Raw genomic sequence first — 23,101 nt, 5'->3', positions numbered from 1 at the left:
GAAAATATTAGCCACATTGCAATTGTAAAGTATGCAGTAATGTAAGAAATATATAATTGATGCAATTTATATTAATCATGTTGGCAATAGTAAAGTATACATATTACAATAATTAAGTATGCATACTGAAATGTAAGAAGTATATTTAATTGATGCAAATATTAACCACATTGTCCAACTTAACTTGTGGTTATGCAAGTATTCTTTCTCTCTCTCTCTCTCTCTCTCTCTCTCTCTCTCTAATCATGATTTTCCTTGTATACCCCTATTTTTTATTTCCCCTAAGAACCCCTACTTCTCTTTCTACCCCAAAGCCCCACATTCTATGTCTTTTTCATGTCCCTCAAACCCTTATCTTTGCCTATAAAACACCATCTTCTTGCATCATGTAAGACCCTTTTCTCACCAAAAAGATGGGTGTTCATTGGAAATTTCAGTGTAGCATTATGAATTACGTACACAAAAATGAAGGGACTTGAATACACTAGAAGAAGATTATCAAAAAGGGAAATAAGAAGATTAACAAGAAGTATTCTTTTCTCTTTCTTTACCTTTTTAAAATATTTCTTTCACAAGCAAAGAATACTCGTAGATTCTTTCACAAGCAAAGAATACTCATGGATTCTCCAATCTCAACTATTCTAATAAGTATAGCCTACTTCATGACTTGAATTGGGATCCTCAAGAAACTCTATAATAAAGGAACAATCCCTAATCCCTATAGTTTCTTGTTATGGCTCATTAACTTTGAAAGAACATTTTGCAGCTTCCATCCTTTATTCAAAGTGTTTTCACTCTTAGACTCCATCTTTATCCTTTTCTCAAGACAAACTGGTATCACCACCAAAAACACTCCACTTTCACACCATTATCATAATTGATACCTTATTAGAATCCACTAATTCTAGATTCTTGTGTTTTTTTTTTCAAATTCCAACAACCCTCATTTATCTTCATTGCAATCCACAAGATGCACACCATTATATGTATAGCCTTTTTTTTTCTCACACTTTAAAGATACTTATCTTGCAAAAAACTACATGAATTATGGCTTGCTTAGAAGCTGTGACAAACCTTTTGAATCTTGCATATCATCAAAGGCCTTACAAAAAGTTGAAGCATACTAATACAAATCTGTTTGACCTTAAGTTTTCTAGCACAAAATGTTTTCAAGTTTGGCATCTTCACAAGCCACGGGCATGATAGTAGGTATGCAAAGAAATGCTAGAAATGAACTATGCATATTCTAACAAAGTACAACACCACCTTAACTTTGAAAATGGACTTATTTCAGGCCGTTATCAAAGGTTTTTATGATGTCACTATACAAACTCATGTAAACTAAGGGGATGCAAGAATACAAATGGTGTGCCTTCTATCTCTACAACTTTGTTGATCCTTATGGTGGTAAAGGGGGGGAAAAAAAGGCACTTTGGAAACAGAATGCCTTAGTGAAACTCACTTTGAGAGATCCTTTCACGTGCATGAAGGCCTAAAAGGGGCCGGGGGCTCAGTCTGAGTAAGCAGAGAGTTTGGAGAGCGAGGAGGATTTCCGTTGCACATGGCGTTATTGGGCACAGGCCGCCTTGCCTCCTTCCCTGTATGGGGCCTCTTGGCGGGGCTGGAGGTGCAGAGGAGGAGGTGGAGGTGGAGGTAGTTATGTACATTTATTGCTGAATATATATATATATCTATATATATATATGTGTGTGTGTGTGTTAGGTGGACAACATAAAATATAATATCTCGCTCGCACGTGTGTTCAATGTCAGCTTCACGTGTCCATCAACTTTTTTGAAAGTACCTTTTTTCCCCCCTTGCCACATCCTAGTTGCTTTTTGATGGGCATTTTTGTCGTAAAATACTCACAAATTTTGAAAATGCCCATAAAAGGTTGCACTAAAATTAAAAAAAGCTTGCTATATTTCACCAAACCTATTGATTTTTTTTTTCATTGCCATCATAGTTGCTTTTGGACAGCGTCACGCCCATTTTTGAGCATTCTGGCTATTAAATACTTGCAAATTTTTAAAATGCCCGTAAAAAAATATACTAAAATAAAAATATACTAAATTTTTTTTTGATAATAGCCTAAAAAAACAAGTCCATTTTCAAAGTTAAGATGGCTTTATACTTTATAAGCATATGCATACTTGATTTTTAGCACTTCCAAAACACCCTTTTCTTTGGGTACTTGTTATCATGCTCCTCTCTTGGGTACTTTTGATGTCAAATCATGCTTCTCAAATCACTCCTAGCCTTTGTAAGGCTTTTGGTGATATGCAAGATTTAAAAGGATCTATGTCACATCTTCTAATCAAGTCATAATTTATGAGTTCTTTGCAAGAGAAGTATCTTTGAAGAGAGAGAGAGAGAGAGAGAGAGAGAGAGAGAGAGAGACAAGAAACCTATTTATGCTAGGTGGATCTTGTGGATTTTTATGGAGATAAATAAAAGGTGGAATCTAAAAAAGTAAACAAGAAAATAGAATTAGTGGATTTTAATAGGGTGTCAGTTATGATAATAGTGTGAAAGTGGAGTGTTTTTGTGATGGTGATGATTTGCCTTGAGAAAAGGACAAAGATAGAGTTTAAGAGTGAAAACATTTATGGAAGGTGCAAAATGTTCCCTAAACGTAAATGAGCCATGACAAGAAACTAAAGGGATTATTTCTTGTAGATTTTCTCGAGGATCCAAATTCAACTCATGAAGTAGACTAATGTGGTTGACCAACCATAATTATTAGAATGGTTTCCCATAATTCCATTGTTATTAGTGGAATCTGAGGATTTGAGGCTGAGGAGATAATGTGTGAGCAAGACGAGAATTCTTTGCTTGTGAAAGAAAGGTCTAGTGAAAGCAAAGTAAAAGGTAAAGAAAGAGAGAAGAACAAGTCTTTTGAGTCCCCTTTTTTATAACCTTGTTGTGTACTCAAGTCCCTCCACTTTTGTGTACTTAAGTCACATTGTCACATTCAAAATTTTAACACACACACACACACACACATTGTCACATTCAATTTTTAACACACATTTTTTGTTCTTTAACTTAGGTAGGTTTCAAGAGAGAATTCATTCATTCATTTTGTTTCCTCCTTTAAGATGTTGTAGAAACAAATGTCATAGCACTGTGTAGTCTATATCTCGTTTCCTCCCATCCTAAGTATAAACTTTGGAATAATTTATATAAGTTGGAGCTCAAATCCTAGTTTCTTCCATGTTCTGTTATTTGTTTTCTTAGGTTTCACCATCTTCTTCTAGTTCTTTCTTTAGTTGTATTAATTATCAACTCCACTAGTTGCATCTTGAATTCTCATGTTTTCTCGCAAATAAACTCTTAGTTTCAAAATTGCAATTTTTTTAATACAAAAAGCAATTGTATAATAAGATTTGTGCTTAAAATCTTGCAATTATTATTCCCTAGCAAATATCCCATGAAGGCTACAAAACCACACATCCAATAATTAGTTTAACTCTTGAAAAATGTGTGCCTCAGATTTTTGCACAATGAATGCAAGAAGGGGAACGTTTGCTAATGGAGCAGAATCAAAATTTGAATGCCTTCTTTTCGGTAAATTACTCTACACCCTTTAAAGCTATAAAAGAGTTTTGCTAAATTATTAAATTTGAATGCCTTCTTTTCAGTAAATTACTCTACACTCTTTATAGCTATGAAAGAGTTTTTCTAATAAAATGAAAAGCTTGCTTTTGGACATAACCTTACCCTCTTGAATTTCACTTTCAAAGCTTGAAAATAAGTACATTCTAGTCATCCGAATTGATATTTACATGCTTTGAAACATGTCATTGTGAATTTTTAGATCATAAAGAATCCCTACATCAAGACAACCATAAATGGGAATAATATTAAGATATGGGAAGGTGTGCATGGTTTCTCATGTTGTAGTTATTTTAGCTTTAAAAATATAAAAGTAACCAACAAGGAAAAAAATAAAGGCTATTTTTAGCCCAATGGCTATTTTACGAGGTCTTTTAAAAAGTGTTCAACTATTTTACAAGCAATGTTTTTTGTCTTAAAAAAAAACAAACCCAAAATTATCAATTTTTAGTGGTTATCAGTTTTGAGTGGGTTATGAAGACAACTCTCCAAAAAATATACTACCTATTAGCTCTCTAGATGGAAAATTTGAAAGATTCATCCAAGATTTTTGTACTTTCATATGAATAGAAGCATTGTATATTGCTTCTACTACAAGGTTTATATACAAGTGTTAATTTTAACGGGTATAACATTTTTTCTCTACCCAACCTACCTTTTATTTATAATTATTTTTCATGCATAAGAATGTAATCATGTGTGTGAGGGTATCATTTGGTTGCTTTTGTATATTATACGAAGCTCAAAATAAAGATGAGAAAAGGGTCTTACATGCAAAAGAGATGTTTCACAAGCATAAATTAAGGTTTGGGGGATGTAAAAAGACATACATAGAATGTGGGGGTTTGGGGCATAAAGAGAATTAGTGGTCTTTAAGAAAAGGAAAACTAAAATTGCACATGGAAACACAAATTAAAGATTAGAGAGAGAGAGAGAGAGAGAGAGAGAGAGAGAGAGAGAGAGAATAAGGATACTTACATAATGAATTAAGTTGGACAACATTAGAGAGAGAGAGAGAGAGAGAGAGAGAGAGAGAGAGAATAAGGATACTTACATAATGAATTAAGTTGGACAACATGCTCACCATTGGCATCAATTGTATACTTCTTAAATTAATTAAATGAATGTTAAAAGTCAATATACATAATGATTGCATCAATTATATACTTCTTAAATTAATTAATTAAATGAATATTAAAAGTCAATATATATAATGGTTGCATCAATTAAACATATTATGTTGTATGAATTATCTCATAAGTAAACATTATGCTAATTTCATTTTTTGTGTGGTAAGATTTGGATGACACATTGTACCCTTCAAGCAATGGCCTTATGAAAGAATGTGTTAACTATATAGAAGGTGCTTAGCTCTCTTTTCTCCATAAGTCATTAAATTTCAAAAGGCATTTCAATATTTATATTTTCACTTTATAGTTGTTGAAAAAACTTTGTTGTTGATCATGAGAACACTAATCCCACACAATAATCAATTGGCATACATAGCATAGCTTACTATTAATGATTCCATAAACATGAATCTTTAGAGTAATCAATAATAAAATGTGCATGGCACACATGATCATTTATCAATCCTACTCTCAATATCACTAAGCATACATTAGTTCCTGAGTAAAAAAAGCTCATCAAAACCATTAGGCAAACAATAGTGCCACCTATTAATCACACACAATAATAACCATTGATCATATATTGTTCCACAATCAATCACATTCAATAATGGGAAAGTAGGCACATGACACAATCAATCACATTCAATAATGGGAAAGTAGGCACATGACACAATGTTTATATTAATTTATTAAAATATATGATGATGATTTTATTTGATGTGGAAGATTTTGTCACATGTTCAATAGTGGGAAAACATGCATCTTTATGCTAATTTTGTGAAAATTATGGTGACTAGGTTATCTGATGGAAAATCTAGGAATTGACGCAATAACTGCTTCAGATCTTTGTACTGAGCTTTACAAAAGCTATGGATCCACTTTAGCAGGACTTGTGGTATAACTTTGTAACTCTTCAATATTAGATTCTTTCTTAGGAAAAAATATGTACTAGATCTATAACCTTCATTAGCTTTTAACATGAGGTGTCTCCTTCATGTGGGTTTATATTTTAGTTTTCTAGCTTTTTTCTCAATTTACTTAATATTTAATTCTATTTATCTTTTACCATGGACTTCTCATATTCGTATTTGAAGAAGGAAATTTACTTAATATTTAATTCTACTTATCTTTTACCATGGACTTCTCATATTCGTATTTGAAGAAGGAAATTTCACTATTCTCATTGGTTTATGTTATAGTCTTTTGTGTTGATTTGTGCTCTTTTCATATTGATTCTTAACATAATTATTTTTCTTACTTTTTTATGTTTATATTTATTCACATGGTAAGTTGCATATTCACATTAACATACCCATAATCAATTACTATAAGCTTAGAGCTCACAAATTTACCTAATGTCTCTTTGATAAAATTTTAAGATTCTACATTATTCCCTCTTCTAGAGTTGCAACGCCAAGTATTCCGCACAAGCACTACCTCACCATCTTACCCTCCAATGGCAATAATCTGAGAGACATTGTCTAGTCTCTAATCTTACCGTAGCTTAATAGGACCAACCTACATATATTATATAGGATACAATAGAGATCAACATATACCAATGCCATCATTCTCCATCAACAAGAGCACTAAAGCATCTTTTTAATCCCTAACACTGCACGATGAGTATCAACTAACACACACCTAAAGTGATTACTTATGAGGGAAAGCATTAGAGAGTATAACAAAAAATTGATCTTACAACTAGGAATGTCCTAATCTTCTCTTGCATATAAGTTAGCTCTAGTCTTGTATGGATAGGAAACAAAAAACCATCTCTTCTTGAGCCATGCTAGATTTGTTAAATAATATATTATCTATTCTAGGAAGATACACCAGGCCCCAAAAAACCTTAAGTTTTCATAAAAGTTCATTTTTTCTTACCTCCAAATATTAGAACCAACTACAATATTTTTAAATGCAACTAGATTAACTCATTTTGGAGTTTTATTAGGCGAGGGTTCCTTTGTTATGTTAAAAAAATTGTTTCTCCCCTTTGTGTCCATGTCTAACTTCTCGTTTCACACTCATATGTTGTCTTATAACCCTTCTCTTTATTTTGATGATTGATTTATGAAGTGTTTAGAGACTCATTCTAGTGAGAGTAATATTTTTTGGTTGGTGTGTAGTCAAGGGGCTACAAATGTGACTACAACGAGTACCACAGGTATGTTTTGGATGCATGGCATTGGAGAAAACAAAAACTTTACTACTATGCTCTATATTTTTAATGCTTTGATACACTTGATATTATGAAAAGATAACATCTAATAATGTTTTCCAATTTTAATTCTTGTGTTTCAGACTTGTGCATGGGAATTTACCTTACCATGTATTAAAACCAGATTTAGAGCTAAGGAACTTGCTATTGAGCATGCCACAAAGAAAAATAGTAAGAAACAATCATTTTATTTATGAATAGGTATTTTGTAATAATTTTTTTGGTAGTTAAAGAAAGCATTTGAGTATAATAAGATATGACTAGGTATTTTTTCAATCAAGACTCTTGCTCTTTTTACATACGTCTATAGCTAACTTGATGAAGAAATCTTAGCCATGAAAATAACATGGAATTATAATCTTGGGTTTCCAAGGGCTAGCCATTAGCAAAAACATCAAATAACATGGGATTGTAATCTTACATGTCCAAGCTGAAAGAAAGTAACAGGGGTGGGTTAGTCCCTCACCAAGGGAGTGGCTCATGAAGGAGTCACCACTTAGCATCTCACGGGAGAAGCTCACCATTGATTCTTGGAACAAATAACATTATCATGAATGACCCATAATCCCATTTACATTGGTATTTATACTCCACCCAAGAGTTCACACCTACTTACTAGTTATCCATGGCCTTGGGCCCATAATGCTTTCTTACAAACCATCCCTTCCCCAATGGTTTCGTCCTTGAAACCTCAAATGAATACCCCAAATTCGGAGAAGAATGTTCCATGTGGCTGAATTTACACCAACCCATATTGCTCTATCAATGCTTCATATCCCTCCAATGCTGAAATAGGTTGCCATGAAGCTTCTTCCTTAGGTAAACCTTTCCATTGAACAAGATACTCCACCAAGGTACGAGTGCGAAGTACCTTTTTCCTTGTACCCAAGATAGCTTCTGGAATGTATTCAATCATTCCCTCTTCATTCATTGGAGGTAACTCATCAACCATTTGATCGATCATACCCACATATCCTTTCAAGTGAGAGACATGAAACACATCATGAATCTTTGTTGTAGATGGAAGTAAGAGTTGATATGCAACCTCCCCAACTCTTCGTATCACTTAATAAGGACCATAATAGCGATGAGCTAGTTTGGTGTTGGTGCTTCCCTTCAAAGACGCATATCTTGACTTTGGTATTCTCAAAAGAACCCAATCTCCCACTTTGAATTCCAACCTCCTTGGCATTATGGTTAGAAGTCTCATATGTACCCACCAACATAGGCAAATTGACCTTGTAACCATATAAAGCCTCAAAGGGTGACATGCCAATGCTCACATGATATGTTGAGTTGTAAGCAAACTCAGCCAAAGGTAACCAATCATCCCATGTGCTTTGAGTATCATGACAATAGTGGCATAGATATGTTTCCACCCATTTGTTTACTCTTTCTGTTTGACCATCGGTTTCGGGATGATAGGCGGTGCTTGGAGTAAGCTTGGTTCCCATATATTCAAACAATGTTCTCCAAAAAGTGCTCATGAATTTGACATCGCGATCACTCACAATTTGTGACGGCATACCATGCAACTTGAAAACCCCATCAACAAATTGCTTGGCAACATTTTGGGCTGAATATGTGACCTTGGAAGGAATGAAATGGGCCACTTTGGTCAATCTATCCACCACAACATACAAGCTGTCCCACCCTTTCTTTGTGCGCAGAAGGTTAGTAATGAAATCCATTGATATATGACTCCATTTGCCTTCGAGAATGGGCAATGGCTGAAGCAAACCTCCCGGTTTATGTGTAGGATCCTTGTTCAATTGACATGACCGGCACCCACTTACATAAGCATGAATGCTCTTCCACATCCCCTTCCAAAAGAAACTTTTCCTTATTGCATCAAAGGTTTTGTAGACACCCAAATGACCAGCCATAGGAGTACAATGCATCTCTTCCATGATCTTCTTGATAAATGATGAAGTAGGAACCAAGTAGACTTTTCCTTTGTAGTAGAGGAGACCATTTTTCAGCTCATAATGGGGTAACTCTTCACATACACCTTGCTGTAATTTCTGCACTATTTGTGAGGTTTCTTCATCAAACAAGTACTCTTCTTGTATCTCCATGATCCAATCTTTATGCACCTCAGAAATAGCATACAATGAGCAGGCCCACATACGAGACAAGGAATCGGCAACCACATTTTCTTTGCCCTTTGTGTATGTGATTTCAAAATCATAGTTTTGTAGTGTTGCTACCCACCTTCTTTGCTTAGGAGACAAATTGGGTTGTGTGAGGAAATACTTCAGCACCCTATGACCACTTCTCACATAAAAATGACTCCCATATAAGTAATGGTGCCATTTCTTGATAGCATGGAGTATAGCAATCATCTCTTGCTCATACACATGCAGTTCTCTTTCTTTGTCATTCAGCTTTCTACTTTCATAAGCAATGACTCCATGGTCTTGGTAAAGTACCGCACCAATCCCTCTTCCACTTGCATCCGCCCTTATTGTGAAAGGTTTGGTGAAGTCTGGACATACCAAAAGTGCTGATGTGAGCATCTTCTTCATATCTTCAAAGCTTTTGTTGGCAATGGCATCCCAAAAGAAGGTTTCCTTCTTCAATTTGTCCGTTCATTGGGGCTGCAATTTCTGCATAGTGGGCAATAAAGCGCCTATAGAATGAAGATAACCCCAAAAATCCCCTCAATTGAGTAGTGTTTGAAGGAACCGGCCAATTCCTAATACATTCCACTTTCTTTGGATCCACACAAATGCCATCCTTGCTCACAATGTGACCCAAATATTCCACCTCATGTGCCATGAAGGTACATTTTGTCTCCTTAACATACAACTTGTTTTGCCTCAAGACCTCCAAAACTCCTTTCACGTGCTTCAAATGCACTTCCTCATGTTTGCTATAGATAAGTATGTCGTCGAAAAAGACCAATACAAACTTGTAGAGGAAAGGTTGAAGCACTTTGTTCATCAATGCTTGAAAAGTTGCCGGTGCATTGCATAATCCAAACGGCATAACCATGAATTGGTAAAGACCCCTTTCTGTACGAAATGCTGTTTTGAACTCATCACCACTTTTCATCCTTATTTGATGGTATCCGGAACGCAAATCAATCTTTGAAAAGCATGTGGCACCCTTCAACTCATCCAAAAGATCATCCACCCTTGATATTGGAAAACGATTTTTGATGGTGATCTTATTCAAATCACGGTAATCAATGCACATGCGGAAAGTACCATCCTTTTTCTTCACAAGTAGCACCGGAGAAGCAAAAGGAGATTGACTTGGTTCAACCCATCCCATGTCAATGAGTTCTTTGACTTGCTTTGCCACCTCTTCCTTTTCAACCTTTGACAAACGATAGGGAGGCTTGTTGATTGGTTTGGCATTTGGTTCCAAATCAATAGCATGATCAACACTCCTCTTTGGCGGCATTGATTTTGGCATGGTAAACACATCTTCATAATCCTTGAGTAGCTTAACCATGTCCACATTTTCGATGCAATCCTTTTTGCTATTATCTTCCTCTTTGCAAAGCTGTAGTACATAAACATAGCCCTCTTTCTTGAACTCTTTCTTCATTTGAGTAGCATTGATCATGAAGAGCTTGGACCCTTGCATTCCATTCAATGTAATAACCCCTCCATGATGCACAAAACTCATGAAACTTTTCTGTAAGTTCATGGTAAAAGAGTTCAAAGTGGACAGCCAATCACATCCAAGTACTATGTCAATTGGTCCCAACTCAATCACCAAAAGATCAACTTTGCAAGAGTAGCTCTTGGACAACTCCAATTCTGTACTTTGACACTTCATATTGCAACCCATTGAATCACCATTGGCCACTTGCACCATGTGCTTGTTTGGTAAAGAAGTTGGTTGCATTTTGAGAGTGTTCAAAGACCTTTTATTGACAAAACTATGCGTGCTTCCAGTATCAATGAGTGCATATGCTGTTCTCCCATTCACCTTGATCTTCAATCTCAATGTGTTGGCACCCTTACTTCCCGCATAAGCATCATGAGAGATTGTACACACGGTAGTATGTGCACTATTGTTTTCATTCCACACGCATAGAGGCATCCCATCATCCATTTTGTCATGAGCAAACTTTAGTTTCCCACCTGGATCAAAAGGAAACTCGGGATTTTCTTCATCAAAACCATCATCATGAGAACCTCCACCCTCATGAGGATCTCCCCATCCTAAGGCATCATTGCATTCAAGGAATTCCTCCTCCTCATGATTAGCATTGTCCTCAGTGATAATGTAGCTTATGGAAATATCCTTGGATTTGCATACTTTGAAGTGATCCTTGTTCCATTTTTCTCCACATTTGAAACATAGACCTTTGAGCCTCATTTCATGCAAACGGTCCTCCTTGATAACCTTGCTTTTTGAACCCCCATTTGCTGGCTTGGACTCATTGTATGTAGCTTTGTTGGACATAAATGGTGGTTTAAATGGAAGTCTATTAGACCCTCTACCATACACGGTAGGAAATCTTGGAAGATTAGGTCTTGTGTTTGCATGAGAACCCATGTCAGTCCTTGTGATCACTTCCCCTTTGATATTCCCTTTGCTAGCCCACTTTGTCAAGTACTTCTCTTCATGAATTTCTGCAAGCATCATTGCCTTCTTCAAAGTGGCGGGTTCATGAGACTTGACATCACCACCAATAGGAGCTTTCAAGCCCCTTATATACTTGACAACAAGATAATGCTCATCAAAGTCGTCCAAGTATAATAGAAGCTTTAGAAACTTATGAGAATATTCCTTCACGGTAGTGATTTGCTCTAGCTTGTCCCATTCCACAATGTGATTGTCCCTTTGCATGCGAGAAGTAAACTCTTCTGCCATGTCATTCTTGAATTCTTTCCAAGTAGTGATGACATAACCATGAGATTGCTTCCTCCTCCACCAAGTGTGAGCAAAACCTTCAAGATGAAGTGAGGCGAAGTAGACTTTGGCAATCTCGCTCCTTGGGCTGATTTCGAAGTAGAGATCCATCTTGTTTGCCCACTCTTCAAAGTCTTCGATAGAATTTGATTCTCCTTTGAACTTATTAAATATGATTTTGTCCTTCACAGCATTGTCAAAATCACCATGCATTCTTGAACCCCTCTGCCGTGCTCTTGGATCATCAAATCCTCTTCCTTCACCCAAGTGTCTATGCATTTGCTCATCTTCCAATTGCCAATCACCTGCATCTTTAAATCCCTTCTGTTAATACCCTCTTCTTGCATCTTGCATAAAGGATGAAGTTCTTGGAATACTGGCATTGGATCTCTCATAAGAAGCATCACCCATAGGTCTCTTGCCCTTGTCCATGTAAGAAGAATGTGGCATCATTTGAGGTGGCATCATTTGTCTTACTTTGTTCTCTTCTGGCATAGAAGGCTTTCCATCATGTTTGGCATCATAATGTACACCATCCATTGCATTCATATCAGCTTCTTGGTTGAGCTTCAGAGGAGCCAATGCACTAATGGCTTTCTCCAAGTCTTTTAACCCTCTTTGCATCACGTCATCCAGGTAGTGGTGTCGCTTGTCGAACCGTTTCATGAGGTGTTCACCAAATTGTTGTTGCCGATTTGTTTGGTTATTTTCAATCCTTTGAAACATACTCTCCATAGCCATTAACATCGTGTCCACTGTTAGCGGAGTAGTTTCCAAAGATTGAGGCATTTCCACTGGCTGAGATTCATCTGGAGAGATGGTGCTTTTATGGTTGAACTTTCTTCATTCCTCGTTGATGAACTCGTTGCCATCATTGCTTCCAGTTGTCTTTGATCATTTTCATTCCAGGCTCCCTTGTTTTGACCTCCTCTAGTCATTTCCATGCGCGTAATTGATCCCTCCTTGCAAAGACCACTTACTTGATTTTTTTTTTCTCTATTCAAACAGTATCCGATTTGGGTGATCTTTATATCGATGCGAAGCTCTTGACGAGACGAATAAGAATCCCCAAAAATAGATCTGAAAAAGTCAACAGCCTTTGACCAGTCAACTGTACCGGCTGAAAGTCAACTCTTGATGTTAACCGCTCAATTCTTATCCGATTTGGGTGATCTTTATATCGATGCGAAGCTCTTAACGAGACGAGTAAGGATCCCCAAAAACAGATTTGAAAAAGTCAACAACCTTTGACCAATCAACTGTTCTAGTTGAAAGTCAACTCTTAACTTTGACCGCTCAATACTACTCCGATTTGAGTGATCTTTAGCTTGTTTAAAAGAGGTTTTCGGGTAGATTGAAGAGCTTTCAGGACAGATTTGAAAAGCTTTTGAAAAACCCTAGAAATTCAAGGATTTGTCCTGACTGCAAGTAGGCAAATTTTGCAAAAATTTTGCCATGGTCTCCCCTCTTTTGGCACCAAATCTCAATCAAATCAAAGCATCTCAATCAAGTATTAAAATCCTTATGCATTTGACCACTGTAAGCAAATCAATCCTCAATCATTTTTCCATCTGAGCATGTGACCTTATGGCATCAATTTTGTCCTTTTGCATAAGAAGTCGATGTAGAGGATTTGCTTATTTGCTCAAGTCGAATGAAGTGGTCGATGAAGCGCGTCGATGCTTGCCGATCTCCCAGCCAAGCACTTCTCACCCCTTCACCAAGTTTACTTGAGGCCATTTCTTTACCACCAAGTACCTAATCCTCTTCCTTACCGCGTTACCCGGCACTAACGGCAAGGAAGATTCAAGACATTCTCCCCTTGGCCTCTCCTCCAAATGCCAAGGTACCCTTACTTCATTCTAGATTCTAGGAATAAAATCGTGAGTTACAAGCTCAAATGAATGAGTAGAGTTGACTTACAATTGATTTATAGCATGACTCATGCTCATTCATATCATAATACATGGTTCATAGTGCTTCCTTCATCACATCCACTCATGGCAATGTCAATACATTTCCACATACATCAACAACATCCAAGTGTCACGGAGCGGTGATCTCGGGTCGTGTTCTGGGCGCGAGTTCCTGCTCGGGATTAGAAAATCCAGTACAAAAGTGAAAACAGAGAGCACTTGCTGAATCCTGCACCTCAAGACCTATAGCTCGTCTCGAAGAGGACGACGAGCCGGTCGTTTTGAGTACTAGAACTCCAAAAACGGAGTTCGTATGAGAGAGTTATGACCAAAAACGTGCAACCGACAATGGAAAACGGTGTCACCAAAAAGTGGGCTTCCAACCCAAAACATTTTATTCAATCCCCCAAATGTGCCAAAAGCTATGCTCACTTATGCCAATATGCAAGGCATAGCATTGAATGGCTATGTGTAGCATTCAAGCATTCATAATGGATAAAGAGCAGCATGAATGGCCATGATTAAAGTCCAATTTCTGAAAATTAGAGTTTTATGTGTAATAAAACCCTAATTCACTCCATAGCTTGAAAGAATGCTTCAAAATTGTAAGGAAGTGATGGAGCAACTCACCAATGTCACCCGAGAAGCCTTAATGCTTGAATTTGTTGAAGGAGATGAAGATTAGGGTCACTGGTGAAAAACGTGGGCAGCTTTGGTAGTGATTTTCAGCCACATTGGGAGCCCCATTGCTCATGGAAAATAGGTGAAATACTTCATAAAACATTGCTAGATACATGAGAGACTCAATGTCCTTTGCTCATGTTGAGATTCCATGGCTAGGGTTTGCAAGAAAGCTCCCAAACAAAAAACGTTTTTGATTAACAACTGCTAATCAAGATTAGAAATTTTCTCCAATTTGGTCCACTCATTCAAAAAAAATAGGTCCATGTGCTCAGATTTGAACCACAAACTCTACCTTAGCCATATCCCCTTCCCCATGAATCAAATGAAGCAGAAATTTCACGAAATGAGAAGAAGAAAAGAAAAATTAAAAATCATGGATCAAAAGCCAGGCTCTGATACCAATGAAAGAAAGTAACAGGGGTGGGTTAGTCCCTCACCAAGGAAGTGGCTCATGAAGGAGTCACCACTTAGCATCTCACGGGAGAAGCTCACCATTGATTCTTGGAACAAATAACATTATCATGAATGACCCATAATCCCATTTACATTGGTATTTATACTACACCCAAGAGTTCACACCTACTTACTAGTTGTCCATGGCCTTGGGCCCATAATGCTTTCTTACACAAGCCCTAGCCAATAACATGGAATTGTAATATTACATGTCCAAGTCCTAGCCATTAGCAAAAACATTGAATATAAAACCTCATATAAGTAATTATCATATCTAGTCTCCTTAACCACTACTATAGCTTCTATTATCTACAACTATATGAAAATAATTGAAGCTTCGTCTACATAAATGGTAAAATATTAAAAACTTAATAAATTTATAATGGAAAATATTCACATATATTAAAATAATTTTTTTCCCAATCATTATAATTGATCAAATTTACTTTTAAAAAACTGCATGAAAATATTAAAACCATACTAGATACTAATATACATTTTTTTGAACCTCTTTGCTTTATGATTGTGCTTTTTAAGAAAGCCTCAAAAGAGGAATGATCTCCAATACATCTTTTGTGACCGATCCTCTAATGGGTTGAAATCTTGGCCTTTTAGGTGTTTACCAATGGAGATGAAGCACATGCTCTCAAAGCACTCAACAAGCTTGGAATTAAAGATTGCTTTGAACAAATCATTTGCTTTGATACCCTTAACCCAAAGAATAACTTCAATAGTTCAATGCCTATAGTGTGTAAGCCTTTAGCAAAGGCCTTCCATCGTGCCCTTGAAATCGCAAGGGCTAATCCAAACAAAACAGTATGGCCATCTGATATGTTTCATTAACATGCACTTTTTATTGTTTCATTTACATGCATTTCATCTCAACAAAACAACATGACATCATGCATACTATTTAGTGCTATCTAGCATGTAAAGGTTTATGCTTAATCAATATATATTTTATAAGGTTAGAAAGAAGATTTTCATGTTCCTTACACATTATGTTGTGATTTTTTTGCATGTCATAGCTTTTTTTTGATGATAGCTCTCGCAATATAGAGGCGGCAAAAGTCGTTGGTTTGTGGACTTGTCTGGTACTTTTCAAACTCATCTTGTGATAAAGGGTTGAAATTATCAAAAGTTGGTATAATTTGACAAACTTAAATATGTGGTGCTTTTATACAATTATTTGACAAACTTAAATATGTAGTGCTTTTATTTTCATAGACACTTAGTTACTTACTCTCATGCATAATTTAACTAGGAATTCTCTAGTATGTACGATGCTAGAAGAAACACTCTACTAAAGATTCATAGATAAAAATCACTATACTTGCTTATTTATGAGATTCAAGGTCTCAAATAGTAGTATAAATCCAAATTGGTGTTGTACTTAGTGAGATTATAGCCCACCATCTAATGTTAATTTGATATTACTTTGAAGGTTGGGAAATCACAAAAAGTCAAGGGGGCCGACTATGCTATAGAGAACATCCATGATGTCAAAGAAGCAATACCTGAAATCTGGGCAAAACAACATGTGGAATTTGTAAGTAGAAATATAATACTATACTTTTATGCAATTTTGACACTAAGACCAATATGCTACTTATACAACAAAATGAAAAGGATTTTTGCTCAAGAAATTTTCACGCCATCATGTTGAATTATTAAAGAAGTAATACTCAAAGAAAAAGTCATACTACAAGCTACACTTGATAGTGTGCTTCTATGTAAACAAGGCTTTTATAATAGCCCTTGTTGTCTATTTCATAATATATATCTTTATGTATCAGGATATATTCCTTTATTCTTTTGATTATACAGAAGTAAAGAATCTCTACCTTCGATTTTGTGTAGGAACTACAATTATAAACCTTACCTAGCTTTATTATTGCATATGAATATACTTAAAATTACTTAAGATTATAATAAAAACCAAGCTATAGTTATCAATGCATATAATTTTTCTTGAGAAAACTAAGCTAGCTTTATGATTGCATACAAATACAGATGAGTTTACTTAATATACCTTAAATAGATTTAGTGTTGCATATAAATATACACAATTCAAATGAAGTCATTTAAGGCTCTTGACAAAGTTTCTTTTGTAACCAGATTCCAATGGTAGGTGATCAAAAAAATTGGATTTGGTATCACCAATGCCTCCTTTTTGGGAAACTTTAGGCACTTGACTTCTCAAGAATAGGTTATTGGATCCAAAAATTAAATCAATCTCTCTCTCTCTCTCTCTCTCTCTCTCTCTCTCTCGTTCATGTAGTTTTTAACGAGAGAACACTAAAAGCAACAATGAAGAAAACCATCTATTTAAATAAGTTTGATTAAGACTCTTAGTGAAGCATTATTTAATACCCCCATTGAAAAAATAAAAGCATCAATAGTGAATGCAAATATTTCTTGTATTTATAAAATATTTAGTGTTCTGAAGTGACAAAATAAATCATATAGCAAAAGGATCTTATTACAAAAGGGTACACTATCTTTCTAGTAATGAATGAAAATATTATATATATATATATATATATATATACTCATTTATTTGTATCAAATGCAACCCTCGTCTTTGCCTTCCTTGGGCATGGTTTTGATTTGGACCTTTTCTCAGATGCAATTTATTACCCTATAGAATGTCCTTGTTTTTTATTTCACTAGTTTAGTGATAATTCTTTGGTTTTCTATAAGAATAAAACTCTAAAACCACAATCATGTCATATCATCTTAGTCTTTATTGCATAGAAAAGTTGAATGTTTATTTGCTAGTTATCTACAACTTACAATCACACATCCATGATATCAATCAACTCTTACACTTTGCATGTGATTAAGTTGGTGAGGTTAAAACGCTTGCAATCTGTTAAGGATAATTTGTATCGAGTGCACTACCATGGTTGCATATGTATTGTACGTTCTTTTTATAAAAGGCTTTAAAAACTTGTTGACAAAACAAGGCTTGAATATTACGATTAAGGTAGGAAATTTCACCTTGATGGAAATCATACAAAATACCTCAAGGGTTCTAGAAAGCATGCATATCGCATACTCAATGGAAGTATTGAAAATCCCTTATATGTGAATTTGAGTACTAAAATGATCCCCTCTTTCTATAAAAACTTGCATTTTGTCTTCAAAACCCATTTTAAAAAAAACCCTCATGTGAAATTTATCCTAATAAGGCACCAAAATATTTTTTGCATTTCCATTAAATATATTCTGTGAGATTTTCACGAATAAGAGTGTTTTTCAAAGGTTCCATTTTAGTATGTAATGAGTAATGCTTGAAAATGTCCATGAAATGATAACCCTCTATATCCTCTCTATTTAAGGCAATGAAATGATGACCTCCCATATACTTTCTATTTGTATGCATTCACCCCTCCATATCCTCTCTATTTAAAGCAATGAAATAATGACCCCCCATATACTTTCTATTTGCATGCATTCACCCCTCCATATCCTCTCTATTTAAGGCAATGAAATGATGACCTCCCATATGCTTTCTATTTGCATGCATTCACCCATATCCTTTCTATTTAAGGTCTCACAATTCTCTATAAAAGGCCTCAAATCGAGTAGAGGGAGGGAGAGGGAGAAAGATGAGAGGGAAGGGGCTCATATACTAAGGTTGTATTAATTAAATGCTACGTCAGTGTCATTTAATTAATACACCTACAATAAAAGTTGTGAATATACACTTTAAAAAAAAGTGTATTAAAAAAATTCCCTATACTAGTGAACTCCATGTACACTTAAACATACACTTACATATTTTTAAGTGAACACCCAAGCAAAATACTAGTGACCTCATTGATACACTTACATATTCTTAAGTGAACACCCAAGCAAAATGCAAATTTAAAACAAGAAATTTTGTAACAATAAATAAAATGGCGCTTATGGTTAGGTAAGCCTTATCAGTGTATCTTTAGGCTGGAAAGGCTCTCTCTCTCTCTCTCTCTCTCTCTCTCTTATTTCACTAATATCCTGATCACCTTTTGCATGGAGAGGATCACTTCAATGAAAATCAACTACCAAATGGAGTAAGGTTATTGATGAGGGTACCACAACGATGCTAAGCAACTATTGCTAAACCTATGAGCCTCTGAAAAAGGTGCATGTGTATGATGCAACAAAGCGAGCAGAGTGCTGCTATGACTGGTTTTGTGCTTCTTTTCACTAGAATCCTCCATCTAGGTGGATGCTTGGAGAATTGTGTCCATGAGGATGTGCTATAGTAAGAGATAGGGGCAACTGTAGAGCTTCTTGGTGGATATGAGAGGCAGAGTTTCATCCATGGAGAGGATGATGGCATTCAGATAAATGCCAAAGTAGGATCCAAGTGTGGGATGTTGAGAGCTCTAAATGTTACATTAATAGACCTTGCTCTGTGAAAAGTCGGCGCAGCCAGTATTGTGTTGAGATGGCAGCATCTATGCATGCATTTGGGCTAAAGAGACTGGGTTCTCCAAATATTAGGCATGGGGTTGGGTACCTTGACACTCTGTAGACAACAGCTTAAGAAGTAAAATCTCTGATGTCCACACCTAGAGAGACATGTCCAGCATGGGAAAATGGACCTGAGATGAGTGCCCTGCCCGCACATGTGGACAGTAGGGTATATGGTGGCATTTTCCAGAGCTGCAAAGGAAATAAAAACTGTAATCACAACAGCATGACAGTGATGGTATGGCAGTAATGGTGCAATTGAAAGAGCATGTGGTTCCGCACTGTAAGTCATGTATTGAGGTATGGTCTTTGAGACCATGCTTGAGATCTTCTCTTCCCTGAATTGAGCTGGCATCTGCAAGTGCAAAAAGCATGTCCATGAGGGGGTAGAATGGGTGCTGTGATCTCAGGCCACGCAGCTTGGGGGCCTTGGGCATTCCTGGGTACTTTTACAAAAACTTTGGAGGGCTTCTGAGTGCTTTCTAACTGTATCTGTCAACAAGGTCACGGTCTCTAGATTGAGGCGCAATTGCTTCTTTCTGATATAGGATTTTACAGCATCCAAAACGGACACCGGATCAAGCTTATACGCAAATTTCAGTCATTTTAGTTAAAAAGCGACGACCTTTAAACCTTAATAAATGCACGACTGGGCATCCAATTGAAGAACGGTATGAACCCCAACGACCAGGAGAACCTCCCGGACAAAAAAAAATTCGCCCCCCGGGGCGGTCCGACGCGCAAATCGAGGCGGGCGTCCCAAATTTGGGTACCCTGTCCCAAAATTTGGATCGTACACACTTACTAGGATGCCCGTACGATGGTCGCCCAAGAACCAAAGGATGGCCACCCACTGTGTGGTCCACACGTACCGCTACGTGGACACCCATGCTGCCCCAGACCAGATAAGGTACATGCGTACCACTCCTTTCCCTGACAACCGATACCGTACCTTTCCCCTAGACCCATGCAGGCCACTGATCCATAGCCTTTGCTGGTACACCGTCCTTTCGTCCTTGCTTTGAGCAGCGCCCGTACCCGTACCCCACAGCTATATAAACACCCGGGGTGCTCCACAGGCTACACGCATTTCTATGCAACGTATGCCCTGTTGTACCGCCGTCTGTCCCTGTGCAGTGTACTTGCTGTAGTACAACCGCCCCTTGCAGCCACCCCTCTCACACCCCCCCCCATTTGCCTCTTTTCAGATAAGGCAATTTTCCTCCATCCCCCTCTTGCTAGGAGGCAGTGTCCTTAACTCTTCTCTCTCTCTCTCCCCCCCCCCCCCCCGGTGTGAAGAGACTTACAGCAGCCCTCATCCCTTCTCCACGTTTTTGGTCTTAAGGTCATCTCACAATTCCCCCCCCCATTTGCGTAGACTTTAATAAGGGTTTTTTGCCTTATAAAAGGGTTCGTACGCTATAATCTTTTGCTCATATGGTGAGCAAACGATCTCAGAATTGAGATTCGACTGAAGCGTTTCGATCGCGACAGCGAGCTCTACAAGGCGACATCCAAGATGGCCCCTTCCCGAAAACGTCAGAATATTTCTTCGAGAGGAGCGCGCAACAACGAGATTAGGGAAGATGCTCCCGATACGGCTCCAACCCTCCCTTTTCAAGCTCCTCAGGGAAATGGTGGCCAGGTTAGCTTGGTTATTTTTTAAAGAAGAGTCTTTTCTTAAATTAGTGTTAATAAATGTGTATCTTTTCCTTTTAAAATAATGACATAAAATTGTATGAAGTTACGAATTGTGTGATGCTGTATTCAATAAATTGTATTGGAATTGTTATCTTTAAAGAGTGCAAGTTTTTCCTGGCTTCAATGCTAACTCCGTTCCGTGCTTGTGTAGCCGGGCGGCGTCGCTAGCAAAGCCCGGGAATGGCCCAAGGTATCCCTCATACCATTGGGAGAATAAGGTTCGCCGATTGAGGCGAGAGATTATGATGCTGCCTAGTTCTGAGGGCCCAGGCTAGAGCGGTGAATAAGCCCACCCTAGTGTGCAGACATCCCTCTGAGGGGCGGGAGGATCGAGCGATGGAGCCTGAGAGGGCGACAGGCCGGCTTGAGTCCTTGCCAGCGGCAGCCGACGATGAGGTGTATGGTCCCGTAGGGTTTTGCCCAGCATGTAGAGGCTGGAAGGCCGAATTCTAGATCATCGGTGGTATAAAGGAAAAGAATAAGAAAGCCGGCTTGGCTTGATGTATAAACTTTTTTTTAATAAATCTTGTCTTTGGTATTATTGTATTGTAGAAAAAGGCTGTTTTAACAAACCTTGTGAAAAGGGCCTTAATTAAGGAACATGTTTATTTATGTTAAACAGTGTGGTAGGATTAATTAGAAAACAAATTGATGCGTGAGTAGAGTGGAAAGTGGGAGGATGGAATGCCCCGACGGCACCATCCTATGGACGGGTGGACCTGATTAGTCGGGTAGCTTTCCAACAGATTAAGTGAAAGCCCTACGCTAGATAAATAGGTTCCTGGGCAACTCTATTCTAGAACACTAGGCCAGCGGCTGTGCCTTGCATAAGATGAGGAAAAAAGTGTTGCCTCTAGAAATCAAGTCTAGTAGTTGCCCAATTTATGATCAATTACCCTATGGGTGATTTGATGTTTAGAAGATCACGCTCCCCCTGCGGGATAGAACTAGGTCTTACCTATGAATCGTATCCTTGAATCTCTACACGGTCAAGGTGTCGATGAATAGGAAATTTTCTCCAAGTTAAGACTTAGTGGACTATCTTAAGTGTTTCCCCCATTTTAGAAGGGCGGGAACCTCACAATTGGTATCAGAGCCGATTTTAGCTCCTAAGAATTACCATTTAAGGATTATTTTGCAATGAATGTTTTACCTAACATAATGCTGATTAATAAAAACATCCTACTAAAACAAACAAGTTGAATCGATGTTTGAATGATTGTAGGAAGAGGAAGATGCCTACTCGAAGTTTCTAGTTTTCCAATGCATCTTCGAGACTGCTATAGTCACTCCTCAAATTTCGAGTTTCGTGACACCATGGTGCAGATACTAGAGAAGATGTCCCTCCCTCATTTCTCTCGTATTGAAAGAGAATGGGGTAGAGATTTCTGGAGTCGTGGGCTGAGATATTTCTTCATCCAAGCAGATCGAATTGGGAACCTTACCACTGACCTAAAGCGGATTCGTTGAATTGAAAAGTTAAAGATGATCCATTTATTTTGGTTTGTCGGTACCCTCAGGGCCGACACCTCTGTGACTATAGATGGGATTTGTATACCTCAGGATCGCTGGGTGTATGACCAAGTGATGTAGATCTTACCTGCTGATAGAGTAGCTGTGTTGGGATCTACCCCAATCCAGAGTCTACCACCCTTACCATCAGTTTTTAGAGTCTTAGAAACTATAGCGGAACCCCCATATTTCACCTATGTGGACCGCTCTATCCTTATGTCTTAGTCAAGCTTAGGAATTTCCCTTGATGGCAAATAAGACTAATTATATTAGTCTCAGATCTTTGTAATAAAGCTCGTCCTTGTAAAAATTTGGAAATAAAATGATTTCAATGTTTTACTCTCCAAAAATAAGCGTTGTGCAAATATGAATCTTGTAATCTTAAAATTATTTTTACAATGGTGGCCAGGACGATCACCCTCCACTTCCCAATGCGCTTTACACTGATACCCAGGAGAAGAAGCTCCTACTCAAGCAAATGCAACCTCCCTCCTTTAAAGGAGAGGGTTCAAAGGTTGAGAAGG

At 37.4% G+C, this 23,101-nt stretch overlaps 1 protein-coding gene across 3 annotated transcripts; it reads left to right on the top strand.

Moving 5' to 3' along the window:
• Positions 1 to 2,930: 2,930 nt before the first annotated feature.
• On the top strand, positions 2,931 to 17,351 carry LOC147615513 (suppressor of disruption of TFIIS-like). 3 transcript variants are annotated; one of them, XM_086778932.1, is made up of 10 exons: positions 2,931 to 3,052; positions 3,496 to 3,570; positions 4,916 to 4,981; positions 5,549 to 5,646; positions 6,881 to 6,918; positions 7,056 to 7,143; positions 15,516 to 15,716; positions 15,929 to 15,994; positions 16,345 to 16,449; positions 17,019 to 17,351. In XM_086778932.1, the coding sequence occupies exons 2-10, from the start codon at positions 3,507 to 3,509 to the stop codon at positions 17,085 to 17,087; spliced, it is 795 nt and encodes a 264-aa protein (XP_086635058.1). In that variant the 5' UTR covers positions 2,931 to 3,052; positions 3,496 to 3,506; the 3' UTR covers positions 17,088 to 17,351. The 3 variants fall into 3 exon arrangements, with proteins under 3 accessions (XP_086635058.1, XP_086635059.1, XP_086635060.1); XM_086778933.1 differs by lacking the exon at positions 4,916 to 4,981; XM_086778934.1 differs by lacking the exon at positions 15,516 to 15,716.
• The last annotated feature ends 5,750 nt before the right edge of the window (positions 17,352 to 23,101 follow it).

Source organism: Cibotium barometz, chromosome 40, assembly GCF_041138505.1.
Source record: "Cibotium barometz isolate CiBa-2024 chromosome 40, ASM4113850v1, whole genome shotgun sequence".
In the NCBI taxonomy this organism is placed as follows: Eukaryota; Viridiplantae; Streptophyta; class Polypodiopsida; order Cyatheales; family Cibotiaceae; genus Cibotium; species Cibotium barometz.
Note: the sequence above shows the minus strand (reverse complement) of the source record. Positions and strands in the feature narration are given on the sequence as shown.

What these genes read in the sequence shown, in the direction of transcription:
- LOC147615513 (XM_086778932.1), top strand. Translation starts at nt 3,507, where the DNA reads ATGAATGCAAGAAGGGGAACGTTTGCTAATGGAGCAGAATCAAAATTT. An exon ending in ATGTGTTAACTATATAGAAG is followed by an intron (nt 4,982 to 5,548) that starts GTGCTTAGCTCT and finishes TATGGTGACTAG; the next exon opens with GTTATCTGATGGAAAATCTA. An exon ending in TTGGTTTGTGGACTTGTCTG is followed by an intron (nt 15,995 to 16,344) that starts GTACTTTTCAAA and finishes ATTACTTTGAAG; the next exon opens with GTTGGGAAATCACAAAAAGT.